This window comes from Cryptotermes secundus, unplaced genomic scaffold (genome assembly GCF_002891405.2).
Source record: "Cryptotermes secundus unplaced genomic scaffold, Csec_1.0 scaffold459, whole genome shotgun sequence".
NCBI lineage: Eukaryota > Metazoa > Arthropoda > Insecta > Blattodea > Kalotermitidae > Cryptotermes > Cryptotermes secundus.
The window spans coordinates 347,138-358,380 of NW_019743154.1; the positions used below are offsets into that span (position 1 = coordinate 347,138).

Consider the following 11,243-nt stretch of genomic DNA (forward strand, 5'->3'; position numbering starts at 1 on the left):
CGTGTTTAGTGCATGTCCTTTGACGACATTGACAACGTTGATAACATCATGCATGACGGCTTCCAGTGCAGGTTCCAAACGTTTCACAAGCAGTGCCTGGCGATGGATCATACAGTGGTTAACTTCAATTTTTGGAATTTTCTCTCTCGCCAAAGCCGAAAACCCACTAATATGACCCAACATAGCTGGAGCTCCATCAACAGACAAAGCAATGCAGTCTTCCCACTTTAAATTAGCGTTATTAAAGTATTCAATTTTATTGAAGACATCAATTCCACGAGATCGCAATTCGAGGGGAGAACAAAACAACTCCTCTTCAATTACATGTAAACCTTTGTAGCGAACATACACCATCAGCTGCGAATTACTACTGACATCTGTAGTTTCATCAAGCTGAATAGCAAAGCATTTACTCCCTTTTATTGAAGAAATAACTTGTTCCCTCACATTTTCTGCTAAAATAGAAATTCTTTCTTTCACGACTTTTGCAGACAAGGGCACTGAATTTAGTTTCGCAGCTTCTTTCTGACCACACAAAATTTCTGCCATTTTCAAAGCTGCTGGTATAACCAATTGCTCACCAATAGTATGTGGTTTCTTGTTTCGGGCAATCAACCAGGCCACTTCAAAGCTGGCCTTTGATGCTGAACGTTGATCGAATGTACTTCTCAAGTTGCTGTTCAGTCTTCTTTTTTGACAGACATTTCCAAATTTGCAAAGTATTCCCGCGGTTTGGACAGGTGTGGGTGCAAATTATTCAAGTGTTTCTTCAACTGACTCTTTTTGAAAAATTCTGCAGTTAGTACTTTCAAACAGACAACACACTGTGGTTTCATTATTCCTTTGTCTTCTATTTGTGTAAACCCATAATTGAGGAACTCTTCCTGGTATATTCGTTTTCTAGTTGATGTCATCTGAGGGGTAAAAAAAGACAGTGATTCAAAAAGTTTTAACCCTTCAGCACACGCGTTTCATAGTTACACGAGGACACGCGTAATGTGGAGGAAACCTCCGCATATACAATATGTGTAAGTCAGTACTGGAGGCCGCGCCATAGCTCAGGCGGTTAGTTGCACATGTACTATAACACGAAATTACCGATTCAGTGTGACAAGATCAAACTGCTACTACTGCACATAAATGATAGTGCGTCGGTTTCATGAAAAACTTCATTTCGCTTGTTTATTATATAATGAATGAATGAATTTATTGATAGTAAATCCTTGCTAACAAGACACTATCTTACCTTGATCGTCGAAGTTTTTGAGCACAAGATAAAACAATAGGTGACTAGGCCAAAACAACGTATACAACACGGGCGCTTCTGCTGGCTGCCGAGCCAGCACTAAAGCTATCGTCCACAACGTGCTGGGTGCGTTTATCTATAGAAGTGTTTAGTGATGATGTCACGCTGCCATGATGGACTCTTAAACAATTTCCGTAGCAGCCGTTGTTACGGATGGTTGTATGCCGGAAGAAAAATTTCTGTCGTAACAAGGAACGCGTTTTTTATATAACTTCATTTATGTCTATTGAGTCCTCATTACCCCCAAGAAATTCATTTTTACCCCACTTGGGGTAATTTACCCCGGTTCGCCGACCACTGGAATAGAATGTGGACCTGTCGTCTTGACAGATTACTGATGATGATGATGATGATGATGATGTAGGCCCTGAACCACAGACCAGAGGGCCAGAGTTCTGAACGTAGTCGATGATGATTTGAATCTGTGATGTCAGTGATGTTTAGGCGTACTTTTGTGAAAGTGGCGAGTTGATTTAATCTAAAATCTGAAGTTCTGAATCTGCGTACTGGAGGGTTGTGAAATAATGGTGTGGGAGTTTGTAAGCAGTTGTTTCACACCCAACTGTTAGTGTGAATTATATTTTATCATAACTGTTAACGCATTTTGTAGAATAATGTCTGATTTATATTGTTTTATGTAATCATCGCTTTTTCTTTTTAGGTAATGGTTGTAAACATCAACATGAGTAATCCTCGGAATGTAATTTTGGTGATAATGATCAGTGATGGATGTAACTCAGTCTCAAGATAGCTGTAAATATTCTCTGACTCCTCGACAAATCCCACCGCAAAATATTGTTAACAAGATGATAAGGAGGGAGATTTATGGGGCTATCAAACCTGGTACTCATTTTCATGTTGCGCGGGAATTTCATCAGAATGTATTCCCCAATTTCACTATTGTCGACGTTGAGAAGCCACCCTGTTTTCTGAGAAAGTTCAGCCCAGATGGTCGACATTTCATAGCCTTCTCATCAGATCAGACATCACTTGAAATTTATGAATATCGTGGTTCATTTGCAGCAGCTGATTTAGTGCATGGTTGCAAAGGAGAATACATTGGCAATGAGAGTGATCAGAGGAGTGATTATATACGCAGTAAGGTTTTTGAACGATTTTTCAAACTGAAATATACAGTCAATGTAGCTCAAAGCGGAAAGCAGCTCAACAGAGAATGCAGTCTTTTCACCGATGATGGTTGTTATGTCATTGTAGGATCTGCAGTATACATTCCAGATGACTTACGACCACATTTTTACGAGATATATACTAATAATGAAGCTGTAACACCTAATCCTCGCTCACCACTTGAGGATTATTCTTTACACTTGGTGGATTTGCAGGAAGGACGATTGTGTGACACAAGAACATTTAAAGTCGATAAAATCTATCTTTCACATAACCAAGGCTTATATCTGTATAAGGATACTTTAGCAGTACTATCTGTTCAGCACCAACTTATCCACATATTTCAGCTGATTGATGGATTTTTTATCAATGTTCATACAGTTGGTAGGTTCTGCTATGAAGATGATGACCTTCTTTTATCATCTGCAATTTCCCAGGGAAATGGATCTAATGTATACAGACCTTTTAGGGATGCAACAATCAATTCACTGAAGCATAGACTTCTTGTGTTCTTATTTAAAAGAGCAAAGCACATATCTGACACAGCGGGTGATCCATATGAACTTCGGAAATTTTACCAGCACTTTGATCAGGTAATGTTCAGTAGAACTGAACAGAAAGTGTGCAAAATGAATTCAGTATGTCAGTAGTATTACCAAGTGAGCTATAGGAGTCAGTGACTATAGTGATTGGCTATGGTGCGGAGTTGGGGTTCAGTTCCTGCCAAGGTAAAAAATTATTTTTTTTTGTGTCCTGATCAACCTCTTATATGATCAGAGACCTCATCTTTGTGGTACAGCAGCCAGCACATGTGTCCACTCACCTCCACCTAGCGCAAAATTAGGAACTTCACTTCTGCCCCTCCTCTAGTGTCCTAATAGAATGCTGTTTGAGCACAGGGATGACTTTGAATTTCTTTTGCAGTGTTTTAGGTGTAATTATGAGTTTTAAGAACATACAATGTACTGCATTATTTCTGTGATAGATTTTTTTTTTCAAAATTAAAATGCCAGTACTGATAATTCACTAAGATGTAATCCAACAGTAATCAACATCTGGTACAAGAGGACAAATTTAGAAAGCTTATCTGAGTCGCAAACCAAATAAAAGCAATGAAAGTTATATTTATTGAATTAGTTTTTATTTTATATGTTCAGTTAACTAGAATTATTGGTATAAATGAGAGGAGTTATGTAAATATTTTGTGTAGCAGAGTAGCACTGCAACTTCGCTGTGATGCAGATGTTTGTAGATATTAGCATTTTTAATTTTCCATTTGTGTTATTATTCCACAGGTCTGCTGGGAAGTTAGATGGGCTGCCAGTTGCTTATTGCCAACATAAAATTTTTACATTATGATGTAGATCTCATTTCAGGAAATTACACAACTATTATGATTTGTTACTGTCCTGAAAATGATCTCCATAATACATGTTACAATGAAAAGCTAATCATGTGAACCATATTTTTAGTTCAAATCTTTACGGATGTGGAAAATGCAGTTGTTGGACGAGAACCATCTGCTAGTGAAGTATGCAGGGGAAGAAGTGGTCACATTGCAAGCATCAGAACCAAATGCACAGTCATCCTTCTTTGTTGTTTACAACATCTTGAATACTGAAGTTTTGGCTGTTTATGAAAATACATCTGAAGAATTCCTACAGCTGTTTGAACATTTTTGTGACTTATTTCGAAATGCAAAGTTACATTCAGAGTCACAATTCACATGTTCTCCATCAAATAATATTTATGCAAGGTAATTCATTGATTTGTATATGTTTCTGGTATTGAATCATATTAAATTGTTTCAAATTTTTCTCTGGGATTTTTGTGTTGTTCTGCAATATATTTCCAATAATTTGTATGAATGGGGAGAGATATATATAGGCTGCAGGAATGTGGGTTAAATTTACTGCCCACTTAACAAATTGCACATGCAGTATGCAGTACACACAATTTTATAGGATCACTGCCAATTAAGATCAGGGAATGAAAGGAATAATTATTTAATCTGATGTTTAAAATTTATATGTGATGAATTATTTAGTAAATTTTACTGCACTTAGAATGAATATCAGCATGTACTCAGTAGGAATTGTCTATGGCAAATGGGCAAGCAAATCTCTGGAGTCCTGCATGTATGTATATTATTACAAATGGTGACTTTATTATCTTTACTTTGAATGTAGAAGTAAGAATAAAGTCAGAGTCAAAGTTATGTTACGACCCTGGATGGAGCCTTGTGCCAGGCCTCGAGGTTGGAGGTTGTGAAGGTAGCAGCCAGGGAGCATGGGTGGCCATGAGTGTTAAGGGATGGCGTACCCTTGGAACCACGGTCACCAGGGATCAAATGCTGCATGACTGGGCAACCTATATGCTGCACTGGGGGCATAATCTATCCTCAGAGATAGTGCTGACAGGAATGCCTCCAGAAGGACTTCCTGGAAGGAGCTCAAGTAAGACTTGAGAAATTAGTAGAGGACTTGAAGAACAAGGCACTGGTGCCGTCACTCTCACCTTCTTATTACACACAGTGTGTCGACAAGGAAGGATGATGACAGCCTAAATGCTGAGGGACAGATGTCCCATGACCATTGACACTGGGGTGTGCCAGACATCTCTGGAGAATTAACTGCCCAAGAGAGAATTGATCAGGCCGTAAGTTCTGCAGATAGCATCAGGGGAGATAATCCATGTCGTGAAGGAACCATTAGTATAGTTGGCCCTAGCGTGGTGTCCAGTGATGACTTCGGCATTCTTCACTAGAATCACAGATGAGTTTGTCCCGGAGCTGGATTTCTTGTGCACCCACAATGCTTCAGTTAATTTGTGGTGGTATGTGCTACATTTGAGCAATGAAGTGCCACTGTGGTGCCCTGGGGTACGACCACATTCATACCCCTATATGATGAGAAGCAGCAGGGTGGTAGTGACTCGGTGTGGGAAAGTGGTTGCAGCATGGCTAGATGGGCCCCTGTAGGCAGTGGGTAGCCAAGCAATGCAACCAGGTTCTGGGGCCACACACCAAACTGTAGCATGTATGTTCAGCTCCAAAGGGACATTCCTGTTGGGATAGCTGCAGGCTGTGGAAGCACACTAACATTGAGAGTTGTTAGACAGAAAGCAATGGTCATAGGTCCTGATGAGGTTCAGAACAAAGAATGATTGTGCTGGCAAAGGCCAGCATTAAATTACCATACCAAAGCCAGGAGCTGTCTAGCATGGAAGCATTAGAGAGAGTCCTCATTGTTCTAGCACTAGAGTAGTTCGTTGAGGCACTATGCTACAAGCCAGAATCAGATTTTGTTTCTGAGAAGGTCATTTGATTTATCAATTGACTTAATTCTTCCAGCCTTACTAGGCCTTCTGGTCAACTCAGCCTCTAACAGAAATGAGTATCTTGGGGGTAAAGTGTGACCGCTCAGCACGTAAGGCTGACACTCACCTGCCATCTGTGAGCCCATTGTCTAGAAAAATGTGGAAGCCTCAAGGTCTCACACCCCTGTGGGCCTCTGTGGTTACATGGGATAGATTTTTTTAAGCCTCACTGTTGGTACATGAAGATATAGCAGACCAGAAAGACTTGAAATGTGCCGTAGTTCTTTGTGATTGTGAAGAATAGTGAACATGTTGTAATTGTCTGTAGCTAAGAGTAGTAAGTACCGAATAAATTCAGTTATCAGTCCAAACTCTCTGCCTGGTCACAAACCCCTGACAGTATTTTCAGTTTTGTTTTTATAATTGACAGTTTAATTACCGTATTATTTCTGTGTGTTTACACATAATATAAGATGCTTTGATCCGATGTATTCTGTTTTCATCTCTCTCTCTTCAGCGTAAAGTCCATGAACCAGGGTATGTTATATCTTGTGTAGGCAGGCTTGTGGAAGGAAAATCCCTTGTAAGCAAGTATGTTTGAATTCCCATGTGGTGTATGAGCACCACAGTTATGCTAAGAATAGAATCTAGTAACTTTCTAATGACACAGTGGTCTATGCCACTATTGATGATGCATTCTCCTTCCCAATATAGACAGAGTATAATTGGTTTTATAGTACAGTCCTATCTGTATTTGCCACTGATTCATTGCTTGCCAACCCTTGATGCAGATTAATAAATCAGTCTTTAATTTTTTGCTTGGCAACCATCTGATGCATAGAGTGATCATTATCTGGTACCATAGTCAAAAACAATAAAAGATCTGAAGAAAGCAGTCTTCTGGGATTTGGCACCGTGTATATGTGGTGTTAACCGACGTTTCGGAGGAACGTATCGCCCCCATCTTCAGGGTTGAAGAAAAAGTATAAGTAAATCTGCAAGCGACAACACCGTGAGACACGNATCTGTTAGCTGGAATATGGATTTATAAAATCTGGTAACTTATTTTAGTTGAATTTAGAGTGAGCGAAGCAAGAAACTAGCGTGAAGCTGGCATCAAGCAGACTTTACCAGTTTATGTCATGTTATATCCCTGAAGATAGAACCCTACAACTTCTTTGTTGTCAAAAAATGGATATATACATGTGTCATAATAAACAAGCATTTTCATTATTTCAGTACAGTTAATTTCATCAGTACCTGTACATATACAAAGAAGTACTAGATTCATTTGAGAGATTGCTAATATGCAGATACCTAAAATTGTAAAAATAAAACGCATTTAAAAATGAAATGTGTTGAATGTATAAGGTTGTTTAGAATCAGTTGCTTTTTTTTCTCAGCTCTGTTATGTGTGTGTTGTTTCTAGCAAATGGCTTGGAAAATGTTCCCACAGCAACAAATACACACACAAAACAATAGAAGAATTGTTTGACATGTTTTCTATGCTGTCCATACCACATCAAAGGATAGCAGACAAATAGTTTTTCCCAGAACTTCAGTTGTATTATGGCATCAATTCTCAATCATCTTTCGTTCACTATCTACAGCTGTTAAATTGATGCCAGTAATCAGCTTTATGTGCAAGAAAAACTAGTCACAAAGGAAGCTGATGTTCCCTATTGTAAAATGTAAACATTTAAAGCAGAGGCTCAGGCTTCCTATCTTTATCCTTGATCATTTTCTGCGCTTATTTACATCATCATGCTTTCAAGAAGTTGGATGATGTGTTGACCCATTTAAGCCTCAATGTCTGTTGAATTCCATCTAGATTTTTCTTCCCAAGCTTGAGATTATTCAAAATTGTTATCTTTAAGGCCATAGACAGAAGTTTGCATTTTAGTCCATCGATGTTTGGATTATACCAACATGGCTTAGTTGCCAGAGCCTGATCTGCAAAAACTGGGAGTACTACTTGAAAAGAAGGTAGGGTAGGATAGGCTCCATATTGCACATCCTGTTCCTTGCTCCCCAGATATTTATGTCCCTGACATCACATGTTTACAGATCATAGAATGAAAGTGATGCCACTTCTTGCAGACTGATACAACAGCGCTTCAAGCAAACAATTGTTAGTGCTCGGTTTGGAGGACCAACTGAAGCCACAAAAAGGTTGCTGGCACAGCTACCAATAAGTGCCCAGTCCTACAGTAGCTCTCCATATCTAGACCTGTCTCTGTTCAGCTATGATGACAAATGGGTGTCTGTCATGGAGAGACCGAAAGCTTGTGGCGAGCATCCGATCAGGTACACTACACCTACAATTAAGATTTTATTTAGATATAGAAGTTTTCTTGAAATGTATTTTGTATAGTGGTTATTGTATAGGCTCCATCAGACCATTCCGGATACAGGTTTATTGTTGCAGAGCTAGTCACACTACAAAAACACATTGTGTAAGAACCATAAATTATATTTACATGTATTTCTTTAAATAGTATATCAAAAAATGTTTCATATGGAAGCTGTAATAGTGAGATGTATAGTTTATATCTTATACTTCTATACGTGATGTAGTTTTTTAAAAAAAATGGTGAAGATCAGTTAGAGCTTCAGGTAAAGCAGAGGTCATGTTGGATGAGTTTGGACCAAAATTAAGTTTCTCTGACAGTGTTTTATGTAGATATTCCCAGTCTCCCCATTATACAATAAAATCCCCATCAAGGTTTTCTTTGCGAACAGTGGATTTGAACACAAAACAGGAAAATTTAAATGGAAGAACTTTAATTGGATCACTGAAATTGAACATTAACTGAAGCGTAACCATAAATTAAGCTATATTCAGTGGTGTTCGACTGAATTTACTTGTGGACAGTTTAAGAGCCAAATTATTACAGGTATAAATTTGAAAGTATCAGGACCTGCTTCATGATGATAACCAATTGTGCTTTTTCTGCAGAAATGTACCATGCCTACATAATGTTTGCCTTTTCTTCTACTGTTTTTAACACAAAATAAGAGGCAGGATATTGTGCATATCATTCTTATAGCACAATCTTGCACACTTCCAGGATATTTGTCATTTATATATATATTGTCATGTGTTGGGTATATGTCACGCGACACATAACTTCACACCTTATTTGATATAGCGAATTTATTCCACTTGCTCTTACAATCACACAATTTACAATCTCAACATTACTGCCATTGGCAGTATCACAAATACTCTGGCAAAAGATAGACAGCAATTGACTGGTTACTCTCTCTCTAGTAACCCGCTCAATACTCAATAATCACTGAACTCGGTGATCGCTTCATTGAAACTCAACTGCTACTTATTCAGCCTCAGTACGGACAACACAGAAAACAGTTACGTAATAGGTATCGCTGTTTAGTACCATCGTGTTTACCAATTTCCTAGCAACAGTCGTTGCATGGCTTGCCTGTTGTGTGACGTCACGTTTACTGCTTGCCTAGCAACACGTCACCGTGGTGTAAGGAGGCAGAGTGTTGACTAGCCTGTTACATCACCGCAGACGGGAGGGAGGCAGAGGGTTGNAGTTACACCTAAAACATTTTATAACTCTCTTAAGATTCTTGGGCAAAAGGCAAGGAAATGATGCTAATTCTTCAATAAATAACCTTTAGCAGATTTTGGAAAACCAGTGGCTTAAGTATACGCTGTGGCGTAGTGGTTGAGGGGCTATGCTACAAGCTGGAAGGTTGTGGGTTCAAGTCCCGATGAGGTCATTGGGATTTTTTCAGTTGACCTAATCCTTCCAGCCGCACTAGGCCCTGGGGTTTACTCAGCCTCTAACAGAAATGAGTACCAGGAATTAATTAAAAATAATTTTCCTGGGGAGTAAAGCGCGGCCGGTGCGTAAGGCTGACAGTCTTATCGCCATCTTTGAGCCGATTGTCTAGATAGTGTGGGATCCTCAACGTCTCACGTCCCTATGGGCCTTCACAGCCTGGTACAGGGATAGCTTTACCTTTTTAGTGGCTGAAGTATAGACTGTCATACTTTCTCTAAATAGAGCTGGAACTTGTGGGAGGATAGTTGTTGATTCAGTGTCAGATTAGTTATGCAGAAAGTTATATAATCCGTTCAGATATTAGGAAGAAGTGCAGTCAAAGTAGCTGACTTGTGAATTATTATGCGATTTGTGATGAAGTTGGGGGAAAACGTAAAACAAATAAATGTAGTGTCCCTTGGCTGACTGTATTTTTAGGGTGTGTGAAGTAGAAGAAATGTTTCGTTTTCTTTGTTCTTATTCTTTGTAAAACTTGAGTTCACATAATGCAAATTCACATTTCACAGGCATTTCAGAACATACAGCCTATTTTGTAATAGAGGTAAGTTTACAAATTTCTAAGATTGTTACCAGCACCATGTGAAATTACTGAAAACTGTTGGGCTGATTTCTGTTATGTTTTATTTTTCTTCTCAGATTTTATGCGCGTGATTCAGGATTACTGAAGTTTCAGATCTATGCAGGAGTTCTTGGGAAGAGTCCACCTCCTTCAGCTCGACGCCTTGTTGCCTTCACATTCCACCCAACTGATCCATTTGCTATCAGTGTTCAAAGAACAAATGCAGAATATGTTGTTAACTTCCATATTCGACACGTTTGATTTGTTAGTTAATAATGTGAAACTGTTAATCACATCTTACATATATGTTGTGTTATTTACCTACAGTGATTGCAGGAATTATAAAAAAAGTATAAGCAGTAAGTTGTAATTGGATTTTCCTGTACTTGTAAGTTTTGTAAAAGAAGTTCTCATGTTCATAAGTTGTATTTGTTGGTCAGTAAGAAGCTGATTTTTATTGTTTTTAATGAAGCATATGCAGATGTTGATCTGGTTGAAGGTACAGTTAATATCTTTAAAAAACAAACAGTGAAACAAAAAAGGATAAAAATATAATGTAGAAATTATACTCAGAAATGGTTCCTTAACAAAGAGCTTGGATGCTGTTTGAGGCAGGCTGTTCTCTGTGCACCCAGAATTCATTTTGACATTCGCAAGTACATGATTAGCAGGAAAAGGATACAGATGTGGTATACCAGCTTTGTTAAGGAACGATTTGTAGTCAGCAGATTTTTGCAGTCCTGCAGCTGCTTTTGTGTTGGTCTTTCAATTTTATTTTGGCTGTGAACTATCAGATATTATTTCTTTCTTCCAATGAATGTTTGTATTCATTTGTGATCATCTGCAATTTACCAGTATCAGATTTTAAGTTTGGATTATTTTTGTGGCCTTCTCTGCTAAATTTTCCTGTTCTTTCTGTTCATATCACAATGAGATAGAAACTGGCAGAAGACAGTATTGAGGGGGGGGGGTTAATCCTTTTTAGCTTACTTTCCTCCATTGAGGAGGGGAGTAGGCTTCTGAGGTACCATGCTATATCTGTGTGTGCGTGGCTGTGAGTCCACCCAGTTCTGTTTCCAAAGCATTTCATTAGTACTCCTGAAACTTGGTATGA

At 38.7% G+C, this 11,243-nt stretch overlaps 2 protein-coding genes across 2 annotated transcripts in view; one reads left to right on the forward strand and one right to left on the reverse strand.

Annotated features, from left to right (window-relative positions):
* LOC111873873 (uncharacterized protein C3orf38 homolog) overlaps positions 1-1,506 on the reverse strand; it is a 14,183-nt gene extending 12,677 nt beyond the window's left edge. The window contains exon 1 of the mRNA XM_023868923.2: positions 1,247-1,506. The gene's annotated coding sequence lies outside the window, so the exon portion shown is untranslated. The remainder of the gene's footprint in view (positions 1-1,246) is intronic.
* A 227-nt stretch (positions 1,507-1,733) lies between these two features.
* Positions 1,734-10,997, forward strand: LOC111873885 (DET1 homolog). The gene is made up of 5 exons (XM_023868947.2): positions 1,734-1,870; positions 1,968-3,027; positions 3,907-4,190; positions 7,853-8,059; positions 10,207-10,997. Exons 2-5 carry the CDS (start codon positions 2,032-2,034, stop codon positions 10,388-10,390), a joined length of 1,671 nt encoding a protein of 556 aa, XP_023724715.1. The 5' UTR covers positions 1,734-1,870; positions 1,968-2,031; the 3' UTR covers positions 10,391-10,997.
* The last annotated feature ends 246 nt before the right edge of the window (positions 10,998-11,243 follow it).